At 34.5% G+C, this 20,266-nt stretch overlaps 1 protein-coding gene across 1 annotated transcript in view; it reads right to left on the bottom strand.

Moving 5' to 3' along the window:
* Positions 1-20,266, bottom strand: part of chd6 (chromodomain helicase DNA binding protein 6) — a 235,714-nt gene that overhangs the window by 98,781 nt on the left and 116,667 nt on the right. Inside the window, exons 9-12 of the mRNA XM_039735928.1 lie at positions 17,381-17,498; positions 9,307-9,393; positions 6,506-6,640; positions 6,287-6,408 (exon numbers count right to left, since the gene is read on the bottom strand). Of these exons, the coding sequence (XP_039591862.1) occupies positions 6,287-6,408; positions 6,506-6,640; positions 9,307-9,393; positions 17,381-17,498 (462 nt within the window). The remainder of the gene's footprint in view (positions 1-6,286; positions 6,409-6,505; positions 6,641-9,306; positions 9,394-17,380; positions 17,499-20,266) is intronic.

Here is a 20,266-nt window from a genome sequence, read left to right as displayed (position 1 = left end):
ATCCTTGACCCAGTTCCAACAGGCTTTTTTTTTAGTCTCTGATGTCCTTATTGATAGTGTGCTTGACATAATGAAGTCATGAACAGATACACGGTCTTCCCCGACTATCTAAAGACTGCAGTTGTTAAACTCCTGTTCAACAAACGCAATTTCAACTCCTCTGTCTATGACAATTTCAGACCAATTTCTAATTTGCCTTTAACTAAAATTCTAGGAAAGCCAATGTCTTATCAGTAATTCCGACTGGATGAGAAGTAACTTTCTCAAACTAAATAAGGGAAAAAGAAATCTTTGTGATTGGCAAACATGGAGATACTATAACAAGGATAGTAGAAATAAACTTGAACCCTTAGGTTTAAAACTTAAGGTGGAGATAAAGAATTTAGGGGTAATCATCGACTCTGACCTAAAGGTTAACCTCTTTAGTGTTAGACCTAGCATTACTCGGGTTGCAAAAACAGTGCTAAAAGCGGTAGTCCCGAGTATCACTCAGGCAACTGTACAGATGCGTCTTGCGTAGGCGTTAGAATCACTTGACCTGTAAAAGTGCTGTCAGTACTGCTATTGTTTGGAGAAATGTCTGAGTGTAGGTTTTCACTAATTATGAAATATCTGCACTTTATCAACAATGCAGACTTTGATGAGAATACCCATCCAGCACCCAAAATGAAGAAAATATAGGAGATATTCCAGGCGACTGTAGTAAAATTTCGCGTATGCATTCCAGACCACGATGTCAGCATCAATGAAAGTCTCATTGCTTATGAGGGCAGACTGTCATGGATACAGTACATTATGTCAAAAAGAGCAAGATTTACGTGTTTTGTGAATCTAAAACGGGATACATTTGGAATTTGGTTTTGTACACAGGGAAAAGGAAAATGTTTGATCCAAAATACAATCAGAACAGCATTGATAAGTCATCGGCGCTGACTTTGACAGATGGCTCTGCTGGATCAAGGTTACTGTGTGACAATTTTTATACTTTGCCAGACCTATCTGATATCTTGCTGCAAAGAAAGACTAACGCATATGAAATAGTGCTTCCAAGACGTTGTGGCATGCCAGAAGACTTAGGCAAAGCTAAATTATAGCAAAATACGCAAGTAGCTTGAAATTGAAGGACAATAAAGATGTTTGTCTTCTTAGCACTGTACATAATACAGCAACAGTCACTGAACAGGCAAAAGGCAATAATCAGGTTAAGAAGCCTTGTGCTGTAGTCAACTACAATGACACAATGGACAGCGTAAATCGTGTGGATTAAGTATTGACTTTCTATCCCGTTATGCGGAGGCAACAAAAGAAATACTACAAAAAGATATTTAGTCATCTGGTGGAACAATGCATATGGAATGAATTCGGGTTATATAAACTAAAAGCTGGCAAACTTTACATGCCAGCTTGTAGAACAATTGCCACACCTGCACCATCCACACTACCACTAAACGGACGAGGTCAACCCAGCACATCACAGATCAATTCAGAGCGTCTTATTGATTATATACCTCCAACAGAAAAAAAACAGAATACAACTCATACCTGTGCAGTGTGCTGTTCAAAAACAGATAACTCTGGAAAGAAAATCCAAAAAGAAACATGCTATTATTGTCTCGATTGTGACGTTGGATTATGTCTTTCACCGTGCACACAAAGGACTCATTTTGAGATTATATACTGTTTTTGGCATAATCAGTAGCATAACTATTATGGTTATTATCCATCCATCCAGTATCCAACCCGCTATATTCTAACTACAAAGTCATGGGGGTCTGCTGGAGCCAATCCCAGCCAACACAGGGCTCAAGGCAGGAAAAAAACCCCGGGCAGGGCGCCAGCCCACCGCAGATGGTGGTTATTATTTTTGTTATTATTGTTCATTTCATATTGCTTTTATTCATCATTACTATTTTTATCATCATTACTCTACTTTCGATACATGCCATAAAAAATGAACCACTATTTACATGTGTTTTGGGAATAAAATTTGGCAGGTTAAATAACACATAACCAGATTACTAAGACTGTATTTTATCACTTAACACTAGAATTGCCAGAGTCTACGAAAAAACTCGTAGATCCGGCCCACCTTAAAACCGTTCTCACTTCTCCGCCAGCGTCCTTTGTCTTCTAAATGTGCCGATTAACAGGAGCAGCAAGCAGCCGGCTATTCCACCCTCCACCGTCGCAGAACGTTCACTAAGTTTTCCCAGCTCATGCATTGTTTGATTATCTGGGAGTGACTCAACTGCTGGAGTTTTAGAGTGGAAATAATAGATCGTTATTTGGAACATATGCATTTCATGTGTGTTCCATTTCTACAGTAATCTGTGTAAACACATTGGTAAAACTGAAACTTTGTCTGCTTTCTGCGTGCTAGGGCGTTTTCCTTTTTTTTTCCCTAAGTAAATCGTTAAGTTTAAAATGTCGATCACGGTTATTTATGTTGATTAATTCATGCTTTCATTCACTATAGCTAATACTGTTATCAAGTGGTCGCTATTTTTACCTGTTGTATACAATCTATCTACCGTCTTTATCTCCACTCTCACTGCCCGCTTGCCTGCGTGCAGCATGTGTCCATTGATAAATGATTTAATGTATTGTCTTTTTAACCTCAAACGGACATAAAATTTATAAACTGGTATGCACTGTCAGTTAATGAGATAGATACTGTATATGAATAAACAGGGAAGGCACATGTACTGAAAGAAAAAAAAGATCAACATGTGCATTGTTCCAACTGCACTGAATAAGCTCACGCGCTCTAACCCTTCCCCTCCCCCGATCAGACTCAAAGTATTGGCGCAAGTACAGATGCAAACCAAGTGTATGTGTGTACTGTATAATATTAACACAAAGAGCAGCTTACTACTGAAAACGGCAAATACAGGAGTGAGTGGGGATTGAACTGGTGACTCTTGATTACACTTGGTTTGCATCTATACTTGCACTGTTACTTAGACTCAGATTTGAGGGGAGGGGTTAGAGCGCATGAGCTTATTCAGTGCAAGCAGGACCAAGGCACATGTTGATTTTTTTATTTTTTTTTCTTTCAGTACATGTGCCTTCCCTGTTTGTTTATATACAGTATCTAGTGACTTCTCTGCCTGTCTGTCTCTCTATTACGCAGTGCTCTGTCTGTCTGTCTGTGTGTTATGGATCTTAAAAGTAACAGTTATAAGGAGACTTGTTCATGTTAATTGCAGTCTCAATTGTTAAACAATATTTTAAAAGGAGCATCCCACATGAAAATATAACGATCTCATTAACTGACAGTGCATACCAGTTTATAAATTTTATGTCCGTTTTGATGTTAAAAAGAAAAAAAAAAAATTACAGTCTCTCCCCAGGACGGAAATTGAACTCGGGTCTCTAAAGCACAGCCAGCCCACTGCGCGACTCTTACCACTGCGCTACATAAGCTGTTTTAACGTCCTTTAGCCTTTTGTGAAAGTGTTTATTTGACGTTTGGATTTCTTGCTTTTACACATTCTATAGTTTATGCCTACATTTTGTTACGTTTATTACTAAAATATGAAAAAGTTTCTGTTTTAACAACGTGTTTACACAGATTACTGTAGAAACGGAACCAACATGAAATGTGTGTGTTCCAAATAACGATCTATTATTTCCACTCTAAAACTCCACTTTACTCCCAGGTAACCAATCAAGGCATGAGCTGGAAGAAGTTTGTGCACGTTCTGCGATAGTGGGGGATGGAATAGCCGTCTGCTTGCTGCTCGTCTTAATCTGTACACTTACAGGACAAAAGAAGCTGGCGGAGAAGTGTGAACATTTTAGGGTAGGCCGGATCCACTAATTTTTTCATGGACTCTGGTAATTCTAGTGTTAAGGAATACAGCAAAACTGGACCTCTTATAACTTTACAAGACACTGAAAAATTTGTTCACGCTTTTGTTTTTAGTCAACCCGTTTACTGTAATGCACTCCTAACAGGACTACCCAAGAACGATTTAAATCGTTTGCAATTAGTGCAGAATGCAGTTGCCAGAATCTTAACTAGAAAAAGAAAATTTATGTGTATCTTACCAGTTTTAACATCATTACTCTGGTTACCTGTGCTGTTCAGAAATTACTTTAAAATCACAACTAATAGTTTATTAAAGCTTTAAATAATCTTGTTCCATCCTATATTTTGGAATGCCTGCCCCCCTCCAAATAGTAACCTTAGATGTTCGAATGGAGGTCTCCTTATAATTTCAAGAGCCAAGCTTAAAAGTGGCGGAGAGGAGGCCTTTTGCTGTTATGCCCCTAAAATCTGGAATACTTCACCTATAGTAATTCTTAACACTGTGGAACATTTTAAAAACTGCTAAAAACTCATTACTTTAATTTGGCTTTTTCGTAGCTACTTTTCAGTTATATTCCTAATAGAATGTATGAGTATAACGTTATCATACTCTTCAGGGATCCATAATCTGTATAATTCCCCTATTTACTGCTGTTTTCTTCCATTTCTTCAGTGGTGGTGATCTGTACCACCACCACCTGATCAAAGCAACAAGCAGCCCCCTGAAATGAGGCAATGAAGGAGGGCGTCTTAGCTGTCCAAAAGACAAATTTCATCAAATCCTACCATGTGAAACATGAAAAAGTAAGAGGTTTGAATTAGGAACGTTTATGTTAGGTAGTGGGTGGTGGGCAGACTTTTGGCATTGGAAGCCCTGCAGATTTTTTTTTCCTGTCTTCCTAGCCATTTGAACTTACCTTGATTTGTTACTACTTATTCTTTAATATTTTTGCATAATCTTATTTTTCTTTTTTCATTAACTTTTTTGTCATTTGGTAAAGCACTTTGAGCTACGCTGGTGTATGAAAATGTGCTACAAAAATAAATGTTGTTAAAAAATAAATACAGAATGGCACAGCAGAATTTGTCATTGCAATGTAATATCTATCTATTGAGAGTCTTACACAAAAAGCTTTGTTTTAGTCAAAAGTTTAGGTTCATTTTGGCTTTCACTGTACTACAAGCATAATAAGAAACATATGGTTTGCTTATACTGTTATATAAAAATGAAGAACCTTGTGAACATCACAAAGTGTACACAAGCATCACATCACAAAGTGTACACAAGCATCACATCACAAAGTGTACACAAGCATCACATCCTGATTTGCTAGTTTTAATGTACATGAAATGCAAAAATAAATAAATAAATAATTTGACTCCGTTTATTAGAATTTGAAAACTAAATAGTTTTCAATGTGTTTTGGTTTTGAATGAAAGTCTAGCAAATAATTTTTAGTGCAAACAGTATATTTATGATGTAATAACAAATACTAAATGTGGGAAATACGTCCAAACGTAAATGAAAGAATTTTAAATGCATAGTCATACAAATTAAAACAATGTTTTACATTCTTTTTTTAACATAAAACATTGTACTCTAAATGATTGGTTGACAATTCCACCACAAACATAAAAGCTCATCTAAGAAAAAATAACTAAGACTTATAGTAAAAACTATACTAATATTGTGGATTAAATATACAGTATGCTAACTGTTGAATACTGTATTTTTTACGTATAAGTTGGGTCTTGAAACCCAAAAAAATCAGACCACGACTTATATGCCCGTTTAAAAAAAAAAGGACACTTAATTTTTTTTTTTTTTTTAATCTTCTTGCTTCCTCCAATCTCACACTAGTTTCTCAGATACATAAAATTTTGGTACAGCAGCGCAGTTACCAATTTCTTTCAGCACTTCAACAACTTTAATTTAAAACCAGCTTCATATTTTCTTCTGATCGAACGCTCCATCGTAGATAAGGGATGCTCTTACGATAAAGGTGTTCGAGGGTGTGAGATACAAAAAAACACAAAACAGTGCAAATGTCACTTGGGAATAGTTTGGGTATTACTGTGTGGTCATGTAGACACAGTACATAGAAAAAAAGACAGTGCGCTCCATGGTAACTCTCTCAGATCGACGTTAGCATATCATAATCTTTTGAACCGATAGCGTGAGTTTTCCGCATTCGATTTATACGACCGACATAAAATGCTGGAAATTATATGGTAAATTCAAGACCCGATATATCTACAGTAGAATTTAAACACGAGTATATACGGTAAATGGTTTTTATTAGGTGTAACAGAGTGAAATGTATTTGCCAACTGAAAAAATACTTCAGTTTTAACTTTTGTCAAATACTAATATAATGTAGAAGTGAACCACAATATTTGATATTATAATAGCAAGACAAAAAAGTACTACCGCACAAATTAGCTAGGCACAAATAACTCATAATTCAGTACCTATTATACCAATTGAACAAAAGCCAGTTCATCCCTTCCAGTTGATATTCTCGCAGTTCATTCCCATTCTTATAATCTCGTGACTTTTCTAACTTTTGCCAAGCATCTGCAGCTGGACGATCCTGAACAACCCACAAAAAGAAATACAAAAATCAAAATGAAAAAGTGCAGAGCATCTAAAAAATAGATACATACACAATACAAAGATCTACATATTACCACAGGCTTATTTTCTGGAATCTTTTTGATATCCTCAAATTCTTTAATTTTTCCTGGATCTACATCTTCCTGCAGCTCCCAAGTGCTTTCTTCATAGGACAGGGAGCACCACTTCACCAAATAATGTGTAACTTCCTAAGATGTAAAATAAGCACAGACAAAGTCAGCTACATACGGAAATCTTAAAGACGAGTAAAATACAAAATTACTAACACTGTCAAAAATGTAAACTTGATATCTGACTGACTTTTCTTCTTATACATTTTATTTATTTTGAGCCGTACTCTTCTTGATAACGGTATGCCTTTATAAGAAGCCAGTAAGAATTTATTTATACCTTTGATATGTCAACAAGTCTAACAATAACGGGAAATTTTTAAATATTATATTACCTAAGCCTATGCTGAATCTAGTAATGTTATTTGTGAACGTGTGGTTGAGACGAGCATCCATGTGGTGCATGACATCTTCCACTCTTTCAGCATTCTACTTTATTTATGTTGCTTTGGCTTTATGCATGGTCATATCAAATATATTGGTCCTTTTGAGGCATGCGTGTTTTTTTTCAAAAATTTTTTAAAGCAAGTTATTCAGTGAGATAGTGACTCTATATGGCGCTCTTTTGTCTGATGTTTATGTTAAGCTTGTTATATTGTTATATCTGCAGGGTAGAGAAGATTTGGATTGACTAGGATAAATCAAAACATCAAAATTGGGAGATCAAAAAAAAAAAAAAAATGCATCAAGGACAAAAAGAGCAGCATACAAAAGCAGCATACAAAATCAAGGACATAAACAAAAGATGCATTAAGAGTTTTAGAAAGCAATACAATTTTTTTTTCTCCACAGCTCGGCTAGAAAAAGATTTCTCCAGAAGACTTTTTTATCCATTGTGTCACAGTACTTAGGTCACAACCTCCAAGGACATGCCCAGAACAACCATCATTTGCCTTAACAACACGTGCCCAACTGCAGAGAAAAATGTGGAATTGCCTCTAATAGAATAATTCCTATAAAAATGATGTCATTATGCTAAATCATGCATGTTATTAAAATGTTACTGAAATGTTATGTAATAGGAATACACCCTGACTATTGCAAGATATTAACAAGGGAATCTGATTTCTTTTGTAATAGGATTGATGTCAAACAAGTTCTTGCATTATGAACTTTAGAAGTCAAATATAAAATTATGCATTACTGAAGTGACCAATACATATAATCAATAATTAAAACATCTCTGCAATTAATGTTTTAAATGGAGATAATTAACTTTCCTATATTTATATTTACAAATGGATTTATCTTGAACTTATGCACATTATTAAGTCTGTGCTAGGAACATTATATGAAAAGAATATCTTCAGCTGTAAGACAAAACACAATTGAAGATTAAGAACAAGACTCTTAATTTAGACAAAAACTATAAAGAATATTCTTCTTACAGAGTGAAATAGGGGTAAAGTGAGAGGTTATAGCAACTGCATAGTATTAAAACATTCTTACAATAATGAGTCAGGTATAAGAACAGATAAAGTGCAGCTAGACACAGATTACTAAATTAGTAATAACTTTGCACTACCCTGTTGAAACTGAAGTCATCCAGTCTTTGGTTATTTTTTCTGAACAAAGTCACACACATAATTGAAGGACCTATAATTCCACAATACATGTGAAACTCATCCATATTGCATTTCTGATAAAAATGATGCATTCCCTTAATATCAGTATTAAAAGTCAACTTAAGTACTACTTTGATGTTAATGGTGAAGTGTTTTGTCATTTTGTGGCTGATTTTGCATGGCCGTGGAAGGACTAGGCAATTGGTGAATGCTGCAAGATAAAATAACCTATTTTTTGGAAATGCCCCATGAAAAATAAAATTAACCTCAGTGAAACATTTCCTAGTCACTGTATCCAATAACACTGAGCAGTCATACAGTGAGGTATGAAAAAGTTAAGAGTAATTTTAGACAAACAAAAATACATTTTACAATCAATTTAAAAAAAAAAAAAACAGGATATATATTTGCCATTTTACAATTTAATGATCTTGGGAGAGTAAGTTTGAGGAAAAAACTGACTTCTCTGAAATGCCTGGTTAAAGGATTAAAATGTTACATATGCAATCTCAAGATCTGAGACTAAACAGGATTTTTTTTCTCAAATGTTTAAAGTCAGCAGTAAGAATGAGGGAAGACAGAAAGAAGTTCATCACATTAGAGTGCACTAAGATCTCCTACATGAATTTTACCAACATCCATATTCCAATAACTTAATTCATTTTATTAAATTATTTCAAAAGCTGCTTATTAGCAAGTGCTCAATTTTTATTTGTACTTAGTTTAAGACAGGTGCATTTTGTATGTGTTTTTAAGAGTATTTTTCCCATGTCTCATTTTACCTACACTTAGTTATCCTTTGGAAAAATGCCCTATTTAAACCATCACTTAAAATGTTACCTCAAAGATTCCATTCTGACATTCATGAAATACATGCAAGCTCTGAAACATTCCAAAGTAGTCAGAGGACACACATGAGCACAATGGAAGCATGGAAGAGGCAGTGGAATATTTTAATGTTTGGGATTAGGTACTTTTGTTAGACTACAAAATGGTGGAAAATACATACCGACTTTAAAAGGATTTCAATGACTCTGTATATTACATATAAGTAATAAAAACAAGTTTGTGGCATCGGTGTGGTAACAGAGGTAAAGGTTATAGCTAAAAAGAGATGATCTATCAAAAATGAAAACTTTGATCACTTCTTAATAAGCAGGACCAAATGTGCACACATACCTCACCAGTCTCTGTGTCCTTTGTGTGGGCTACTTCTAAAACCCGGTCCACTTCAATGTAGTCAGGATTAAATAGATCTTCATCCGGCTGCCAGTAACACAATGAACATTATTATTATCATTTAAGGCACAAATAGCATTGTAAATGGATTTTATGGAAAATGCTTAAGTATACACTACCTACAAGCTCCACTGACTGCGAGTTTTATCTTTTTAAGGTAATCAATTATTTACTTTTGAAAAATGTAGTTCTTACAAATGGTTATTTCTTTATTAACTGCAAATCAATATTCCAGTTTTAATAATTATCTTTAAAGAAAGGATTACTCATCAGTTAAAAAAAAAAAAACTTTAATCAATTTGAAGGATATTCACATGAGCTATAGTCTCTTACTTGTTAAACTAGCCCATAATGAAGAGAAGAGTATTTCAGGAATCCATATTACAAATGTGTAGTTTATGCTTCTTATTATATGAACTTGCTGATTTATGTTAATTCTTTTCTATTTCTTTGACTCCCAACAATTGGCATGTTATGCATATTCTGCTCTACAGACCTGTTCTTTCAACCAAAGTTTAAAGCAACCTCTAACAAATTTCAGTATAGCATTGGTGACCCTTGCTAGCAAAAATTAACACTGTTGATGTGCTTACCTTCACTAAGATTTTCATTATGAGATAACTTTACAGCCAAGTGTTTTCTATACTTCAACTGTCTTCCTATTCCATAGCCATTCAGTTTCCCATAGTTTGAGGCAAACTTTGACTAACTAGTCAAGCTCATTTATAACAGAATACAGCTTTCCTGTACAACTTTTGAAACTCTAGCATCTTTTATAAAAAACTCGTAATAATTCAAGTTGCTGTACTGTAGTGGATATTAAGACAATTTGTTCTAAAGGCAAGTGTATGGTAGGGAGATTAGGGGAGCGCTCATGCTTCTGTCTAACTCAATGTTCTTGTAATTATTCTCTGACACCTTAGTACCACCTATAAATTTAAAGAATACAATTCACACTTTTGACAATTAAAAATGAGTATTGAGAAACTATTACTTTCATTGTTCATAAGTCCTGCAAGTAATAATTGCCTGAATGAAGCAAAAAACAAAGAAATTAAAGAAACAGTGATTACAGTCAAACTATGGATACAAAGATACTACTCATTGGCAGTTGTACTAAGCATTGTTTACATTTTATGGCTTTTTCCAAGTACTAAAAAAAAAAAAAAGAGTACTAGACCCCGGAGTTCATTCAGCAAAAAAAAAAAAATAAAATAGAGTGGATATAAAACACAAAAAGTTCCAGAACTGTATGATGGGTGGAAGTAAATCAGTAAGTGACTAGAATCTTTTACTAATACAAAACATGAAAAGAGAATGTAGTTTTGGAAAAACTTCCAAGAATTTCTTTTTTTTTTTTGCTGGAGAAATAAAGATGGCAGCTATAAAAAGCAAGTCTCTGATTAGAAACAGATTTACTAATGTATGAGCTCTTTGCGTTTGTACAATATTTTTTTTTTTTACTATATTTTAAACAGGTCTATTACCCTCATATTTTAGTAGTTAACATTGCAAAAACTAGCAGTAAAATTATTGGTTTGTAGCAGACATCTGTAGCTGAACTTTATTACGAATAGATTAGAAAGAAGCCCAACCTAATTCTGTCAGACAATAGCCATTCTCCTAACTACAAAGAGGACTACAACTATGGATTACATGAATAGGTTGTGAAGTTGCAAGAAATTCTCACAGGCTGTATGACATGAAGTGTCAAGATGAGATCACTGAATGCATACTTATATTGATAACGTCCCACTAAGACAACTCAGGGATGGAAAATTCCTTCTAATTTACGAGAGTTATTCTTTCACTTCAAATGTAAACTGACTTACTGCTGCTCTGAACTTTATAGATGCCAACTTTTGATGCTGTAACCTCTCATGTAAAGTTTCTTTGCATCACCTTAAGTTCACTGACACTTGCACTTCAGATATGCTATATCTCCAAAAAAATAATCATTCAAATGCAAACATTATATCTAATGTTTAGTGGTCATATAAAAAGAAAAAAAAAAAAGGCAATCCACAAAATAATCTGAAGACTCGTGACGTCTAGGTTAAGCCTGTTGGTATTTCGGAGTATTTAGCTTGTATTGCCAATAGCAAATTGTACAGAATACTACTTCTTAAACATATTTTTCTACACCACTTGCTATGCTTTTGGATCAACTACTATTAACAGCTGATTTAAAAATTCTTCACAGCACCTCGTCCTATTCTGGCTCTCTCTTGAGCCCATGATCCCTCATTTACTGAGGCTTTATGCTAGGATCATTAAGTATCCATCACAGCAAGCAAAAGCTAGTTTCTATTTTCAGTAATGACAATGGAAAATGAGTGGTGTGTTTCTGATATAGTTTTCATTATTATATTGGCTTTAGAATCATATTTGAAATAATTTTTGAATAGAAATCATGCAGTCACTCCCATGTATACATCACTACTTATTCAAGTTCAATGAACACTCTATTTATCTGAGCCTGTTTAGCACCTCACTTTACTTACTTGTACACAACATATGGCCTCAGATCTGCACAACTGTTACTGACTCATGGACCACGGTACCAGATATACTTATGAGGATTCTTGGGTTTGAACAAGATGTTCACTATGTAATCCATGACTAGTACAGAACTGCAGTACCAATTCATTATTCAGGTTCAGGTCAGGCATGTCATTCTTCCAACCACACTCCTCCAGGTACCTGTATTATTCCCTACATGAGCACTGACATTTCCATGTAGAACTACAGAGTCAGAAGATGGTACTCGCCTCAAACACCAGAAGGAATATCTCTTAAAATAATGAAAAGTCTGAATAGTTATTTAATGGATACATTCCAACAACAGTCAAAGTCTTTGTCTAATTTTAAGCTGCTTTTATGTACCATTTTCATCCACTGGAATAAAAACAACTGTCCAGTTTTCAGCATGTGTCTTGAAAGTAACCCCACATCCACCTGGTGCTTCTCTTCTGGGACAACCCTAGAGTAGGAGAGAGACCAGCTTTTATCAAAACTTTTGGTCCCATCAAACACTGCTGTGCAAAAAGATTAATCCAATGAAATCTAGCTAGCATTTTTCACCCTTTTGCATGAGTTCTGGTTTTTTTCCCTGACAGAGAACATAAGAACAATCTAGATAAAGACAGGCTCATTCAGCCTAACAAAGCTCACAAGTCCTATCCATTTAATTCTTCCAAAATCACAATAAGTGTGGTTTTGAAAGTCCCTAAAGTCTTACTGCCTACCGGACAACTTGGTAACTTATTTCATGTGTCTAGAATTCTCTGTGTAAAGAAAAACTTAATGTTTGTGTGAAATTTAAATTTAATGAGTTTCCAACTGTGTCCCCATGTTCTTAATGAAATCATTTTAAAGAAACAGTCTTGATCCACTCTACTAATTTCCTTCACAATTTAAACACTTCAATCATGTCTCCTCTTGTACTAGTTTTGCTTAAACTGAAAAGTCTCAGCTCTTTTAATTCCTAATAACTGTCCCATGCACTGTAGCACTGGAATCAGCCTAGTCACTCTTCTCTGAACTTTTTCCACCACTGCTATGTCCTTTTTGCAGCCTGGAGACCAAAGCTGTACACAGGACTCCAGGTGAGGTCTATGTAGACTTTCTGTTAGCCTTCTTAATGGCTTCTGAACACTGTCTGGGAGATGAATGTGTTTTCATCTTCAACAAATCTGCCCAAGCTTGAAATGCAGTCCAAGTCTCTCCGTTACCCATATATATATATATATATATATATATATATATATATATATATATATATATATATATATATATATATATATATATATATATATATAATCAAGTCTAGCTTATGATGCTGCAAGTTATTGCGAAGCTATCTCACACGATGCTGAAGAGAAAAGTTGATTCTGAAAATAGAGCCTTTAAAAACCGATGGGAGGCTGAGTATATGTTTACTGAACCCGTGTGTCTCATTTGTGGAGCTAATGTGGCTGTAATTACAGAATTTAATTTAAGACGGCACTATGAGACAAAACATCAGGGTAACCTGAAAGACCTGAATGCAATGCAGAAGATACAGAAAGCAGAAGAATTAAATAAGAATCTGACACTTCAGCGGACGTTTTTACCCATGCACAATCACAAAGTGATTTCAAGTGAAGCTGCTTTTATGGGAGACACAAATGCACCAGTGCAACTTGCCCCACTTTCCCTGTTGCCAAGGAATGTTGAACCAAGTCATCACTACGGTGTTCCCAAATACGCACTTTGCTGATAAACTGAGCGCACTGAGTTTGCACGGCGCTTTGGTGACTTTGAAGAACAAAAAAAGTCCGTCTACGCGGCTCGAACCTTGTGCATGTTTGGTAGCACATATCTGTGTTAGAAGCTCTTCTCAGTGATAAAGACTAACAAAACAGCACACAGGAGTCGCCTCACTGATGAGCACCTGCAATCCATCCTGAGAATCTCCACAACACAGAACCTCACACCAAACAGAAACGAACTTGTTGCCAAAAAAGATGCCACATGAGCAAAGACAACTGAATGATTTGATTTGTTATTGCTGAAAGGAACACATTTTATTTATATTTCCAGGTTTTGTTATGCAGCATGTTCATATTGGAATTTGTATAATTTTGACAGGATATATTTTTATGGAGAGCAAAATCTTTTGGGATATTTAAAAAGTTATACATACATACATACATACATACATACATACATACACACACACACACACACATACATACATACATACATACGTGTGTGTGTGTGTGTGTGTGTGTGTGTAGCGGTGCTAGCATTGATCCCCGTGGAACACCAGCCTTAGCATTAGCTAATTCTGATAGGGTTCTTCATACCATAACCCTCTGCTTCATGTTTCTGGGCCAATTTTTCACCCATCTACACACAACACTCATTAAATGCTTTCTGAAAGTCAAGATAAATAATATCATATTCTACACTTTGATCACAGTCTTTTGTTGCTTCCTCTTTGAATTCCAGCATGTTGGTAAAACACCTCTTCTGAACCCATGCTGTTTAATAAAACTCCTGTTCTTGCCATGTGTTGCTCAATCATTTCTTTAACAATTCCTTCAATTAACTTACCCATGATATACATTAAGCTTACTGGGCTATAGTTACTTGAATCTGCCTGATCACCCCTTTTTATATAATGGGATAATATTTGCCATTACCCATTCCTTCGGAATTTCCCCAGTGCTCAGCGACTTCCTAAAAAATATGCACTCACTAACATCTTCAAGAACTTGAGGATGAACATTACATGGTTCTTATGATTTGTTTGATGTTAGCCTATTTAATCTAAGCAGGTCTTCACCTACTACAATTTCTAAATCACTTAGTGCCTCCTTTATTAGTCCCTTTTACTGCCGGGACGTTGATATTTCATTGTCTGCATTTTTTTTTCTTCCCTTAACTATTTTATTGATGTACCTCCTCACTGTTCTTTTACTATTAAAATACTCAAAGAATCTGTATGGGTCATATTTTGCTTTATCTTCTATATTCCTCTCTAACTGCCTTTTAGCTTCTCTAATATACTTCTTAACGGTTGCCCTCATGTTTTCATACGCCCAACAATTCACACTGGAGTTATTAGTTTTCCTTTGCAGCTTCTTTTTCAACTGTTTATTATCCCACTGTACTTTTTTTTTTTTTTAATTTCCTACTAATTCCTAATTTAGCTATGTTCCTGTCCTGTATCATAAGTAAAATATTTTTACACTTGCTCCTCAAATGTCTCCACAATTAAACACTTACTCCAGTATTCTCCTTAGACTTTGCTGCATATGTTTAAAATTTGCCCAGCATCAAAAGTTAACTTAACAGTTGCTGTCTTTGAATCTGTTCTCGTCCAAAACACTGATAATTGTGATATATTATGGTTACTTGACTCCAGTGACTCAACCACCTCTACATTCTCAATTCTATACTTATTTCAAATTACTAAATCTAGGCAGGCTCTTAACCACACTTTCCCCAAACCCTCATGTTGATATTTTAACATCTAGTGTGTTAAACAAAACAGTCTCAGATTATTTTCAAAAAACTCCTGCTCTTGTGCTCTGCTATTTTTAAGGTTAGCCTAGTTAATATCTGGGTAGTAAAAGTCCTTCATGATTATATCATCCCTCTGTAAACTTGCTTTTTTAATATTGCTAAAAAGATGTGAATTGAAATTACTGTCTATACTGGGCAGCCTATAACAGACTTCTAAAACAAGGCCTCTTTCCCAAGTGGTTTCCCAACAAAGTCAGATGTCCTCACAAAGATGGGGCTCATCATCTGTAGAAATGATTAATCTCATTATCTTTTCTTCTCCTCTTACAAATTTGTGAGAATACAAGTGAAATGATTATACCTCGTTTGTTCAGTGACATTCCCTAAACAAAAATAATCACATACAAAAAATAATGTACAAATGACCATCCTACTAAATAGGACCTTACATGGATTACCTATAAAAGGATTAATTCCTGGAGCTAGTCTTGGGAGTGGAGTTTGATCAGTGATTAAAACTTAGACTGGTATAAGAACACACGTTCTCTTAGCAGCAAAAATCCACAGACAAAATGGTATTTTTCCCACACTTAGATTGTCCAGTTTTGGTGATCAAGTGGCCACTGTAGGCTCATCTTGCTGTTCTAACTTGGTTTTATAGTAATCCATCATGATCTTTTACTGCTTAAAGGTCTTATGCATCAGATGTTAAAAGATGCCCTCAGACATATAAAAATAATTTTTACTTGAGCATGTGTGGCAATTCTGATAGATTTAATAATAGTAACTATTGCCAAATTTCCTCCTGGTGGCAAATAAATTTGTATCTATACATGTATTTATTCTCTGTAAATCCTACAGATTTCAGTGTGTGAAAATCCAAACAGCACTTTTATTTCTGAGATGGTGAAACTACGTCAGGCAATAAAAACCATTAAACAGTCACAATTGCTTAGTACATACACCTTGCCTATTCTATTAAATTTAAACCAAAATTGGTTAAAAAGCACTTTATTTTCCATTAAAGAGTTTTATATAATAAACTGGCTGCTTGGTGTATTTCTTGTGTATATGTCGTCATATTCTACTTGAATTACAATCTTACAAGATAGAATAAATACAAAATTGAAAGATATAATGCAGAAACAAGAAACCCAGTAATTAAAATAAATGCACCAATGGAAGACACCAGGAGGGACTTGGAAATATAAACTGCAACTGTCTGTTTCTTACTACTTGAATGTATTCTATATGTATTTTTTGCAATGCACTTTGGATAAAGGCATCTGCTGCTCAACTGCAGTAATAATAATAATAAACGGTAGTGGTGGTGAAATTGATGATAAATCACCAACTGGTCATTATAGTATGACGATTTTGTATATTTAAAGGTCCCATCTGTGAATCATGTAAAGGCTCATGTTTTAGTGTCATAGTGGCATAACTAAAATTAGTAGAGCTTTAAGAAACAAAAATTGTTTTAACAACAGTGAATAATATTTGATCACAAATGACAAATATCTACTGTTTTTTCCTGCAGTAAAATTTAATTGCCATACTGCTCATGACCTGTAGAAAGGAATCAACTATTTGAAGTATGGACTTTTCCAGTTTCTTTTTGATTATATCAGTTTGTGCTGTAGAAGCATTTAAAGCATGCCTCTGTATTATAAATAAATTTTAATTAATTTTAATTATTTTAGCATTATAAATTTACCTTCAGAACCTGTTCATTTTGTTAGCAACAATAAAAACAACCTAACAAACTGTTTATGGAAGCAATATGTAAATTTACGGCCAAGTTACACAACAGGATGAAAAAAAAAAACCTATAATGTCACATTATTCCTATACCGTAATGAAAGATTATGTGAAGGAAACCTGGAATGTTCGATTCAATCTTGTACTGTATATTCAAACTAAAATATAAATTCATATATATTTGAAACTCAAAATGAATGTCAAAACTTTATATGATAAATCATAGTAAAGATCATACCTCAGTAAATATGTGTTTCATTTGCGCTTGCTTATTTCGGAAGCGTTTGATCTTCTGATGTATTCTTGGATCTTTCTCAAGTTCTTCAAGAGTTGCCCATTTACAGTGAAGGTAAGAACTGAAAAAAACATATATGTCTGAGGAGTATGGTTACCATGATATAATTGTAAAGTATAAAAAAGCAACATTAAATCAATGTTTTTTATTAGTGTTTTAAATTGTGAAATGTAAGAAAGTCCTGTACAAGAACAAAAAAAAAAACATTTTTCTTTCAACAGTACAGTTAGTATATTGTTTAATATAAATGATGTTAAAGTAATAAATAGGTATGCTCTATGAAATCTGTTACTGTGGACATTAAGAATGTTAAAATCTAAGACATTTAGTAAAAGATTAGTATAAGGAATCAGAAACAAATATTTACAAACAATTCTGAATTTAATGTCAAATTATTGCAGCTCAAAATTTGAATGTTGAAATTTCAACATGTTTTACATATTATGCTTAAGCACAGGAAGGTTCTGCTAGCCACTCTCTTTGTTCCAATGCACAGCACACCAGTTTTTAGTCTGCACATGCAAGCTCTTTTGCAATTAGAGTAAACATTAAGAAGTGACCTCTGTAAGAGAAGGCTACACTTACAAATATTTATTACTAAAAAGAATGCACAGACCTGAAATGTGGGAAAAGGCAAATTTGCATAAATGTAAATACTGAACAGAAATGTTAGTGTGCTTCAACAAAAGGAGAACCACTCAAAACATGAGACATTATAGCAAACATGTGAACCTGTTAGATTCCTACAGTCTTGCCATAGAGATCTCGGCTGCTCACATAGCAGGGCTTTACCAGTCTGGTATAAATAAAGGATATCCATCATTGAATTTAACTCTTCTTTATTTACAGAGTATTTCCCTAACAGTTGGTGCCAAAACCTGAGATCAAAACAGGGACTTTTACATTATGTTAATGGGGATTAGGTATGTTACTAAAAAATACCATTTATCGGTGTTCTGATTGGCTTACATTTGAATGATTTGAATATGAGAACCCAAACCGCTGTTTAATGCCAAAACCTTTTTATTAAAGTAAATGGAAAACAACTGTCACAATTTTCATTTTTCTTTGATTACAAAGCTTTAAAACCCCAACTTTAAGAGTTTCGTCACCTAACACGTCTTGTCCTACAATTAGTCACAGTTTCACGTGGCTGATGGTTTTACACATGATGCCTAAACAATGAGGTGTAATTAGAAATATTCAAGCCATCTTTATTAAAACACTGGTGAATATGTAAAGGAGAAAAAAGAAGACAAATTGTGCAATCCTGACTTGAAACTGCAGCAATCCCGTTTTTCTAGACGAGTCCACAAGTGCCGAATGTTTTTTTATTCTGAATGCCACTACCCACTAGTGCAGCCATTACCACAAATATTTATTTAAAAAAAAAAAAAAACTTTATATTTTAGCTAATTTGACAGCCCTACTCACGATTAATTTTTTAAGGAGTATTCTCCCTAAAGCCTATATCACATTAGATGACCTTTCAAGCAATTTTGAGTCTTAGCCTTCATTTACATAACCTTAAGTCAGTCGGAGGCAGTTGGCGGCATGCGCCCGGGCAGCCTCAGAACCAATGAATGTTTAGCCAGCAGGATAATGCATAGAATGTAGCAATGAGGAGACTGAAGCACTAGGTAGGTCAGGCAGCACTCTGCTGGCTATCAGAAAAATGGGTGAGCTTAACTGTGCTGAAAGATTGGCGCTCATTCAGTAAATTTTACATGGTGCAATGAAAAACAAAGTGGATAGCATACTGTGACACTGGCTTTAGAGAAACAAAACAACTTGTTCAATATACTTTTCTTAAATCACAACTCACACCACAACATCAGTGCCTTTTTATGCAGAGGTTTTGAATGCAGTCAAATTAAGTGTTGATTCACATTACTCTATAAAAGAAAATGAAAGTCCTTAAACATGAAAATTACTCAAAGGCTAATGGACACTTATTGTTGTTAACAAAATGAAGCGTGAAACTGTCACAACTTGGTCAGGAACAAAGACAGGTAACATTTTAAAAACTCTTATTTTATTTAAAAAAGAAGTAAAGGGCAAATCTTCCTACTGTTCCGCATACCACTCAACCATATGCAGGAAAATCAGCCCAGCTGCAAGCCAAGCCATCAATGGTTATAAATAAAGCAGCAAGCGCTCACTAATATCAACAGCAGCTATGATCATAAACATTTCTTACTGTGCTCACAATATTGGGCCCTTTTCTTAGTGTGTCCATACTACACAATCTAGAATTTTAGCCTCAACATTTCTTTGCTGGCTGCCTGACTATTACCATCACTTCTATGCTTGTGTTATTAAAGGTGACAGTCTTCAAGCACTTAACTGTATTTAGATAAGATGGGCTGACTTGAAACAAGTTCCTCAACTAGCTTAACCTGGCCTGTGAGAGGCTACTTTGCTATTATAATTCTTCATTAATTGTGCAATTTTGAATTATACTATTGATATGCATTTTGACAAGAAAAATATATTGAAATTTTGGTTTCTCTGTAAAGCAGATTGTCGTGAGGCAGTGTGGATCTTAGGTGCTAACCAGTTTTTCTTACTTCCTAAACAGTTTTCATCTTTAAAATATTTAACAGGTTTTATTCACATCCCTAGAGGACATCAATCATTTAAAGGAAATAAATATATTAGTTTCTTTATAGTCATGTTTTACTCTGCATTACTATTAAGCAGTTTAACTGTATACAGGTTAATCAAATCCAAAGCAAGCAACTGGTGAAGGTTAACTATAGGTAGTCTGATAGGATACTTTTTAATCAAAAGTTAAAAAAAACAAAAATCTCAAACAGCATTATTTTA

The sequence above is a fragment of the Polypterus senegalus genome, chromosome 14 (genome assembly GCF_016835505.1).
Source record: "Polypterus senegalus isolate Bchr_013 chromosome 14, ASM1683550v1, whole genome shotgun sequence".
In the NCBI taxonomy this organism is placed as follows: domain Eukaryota; kingdom Metazoa; phylum Chordata; class Cladistia; order Polypteriformes; family Polypteridae; genus Polypterus; species Polypterus senegalus.
This window is presented reverse-complemented; position numbering and strand designations above follow the sequence as displayed.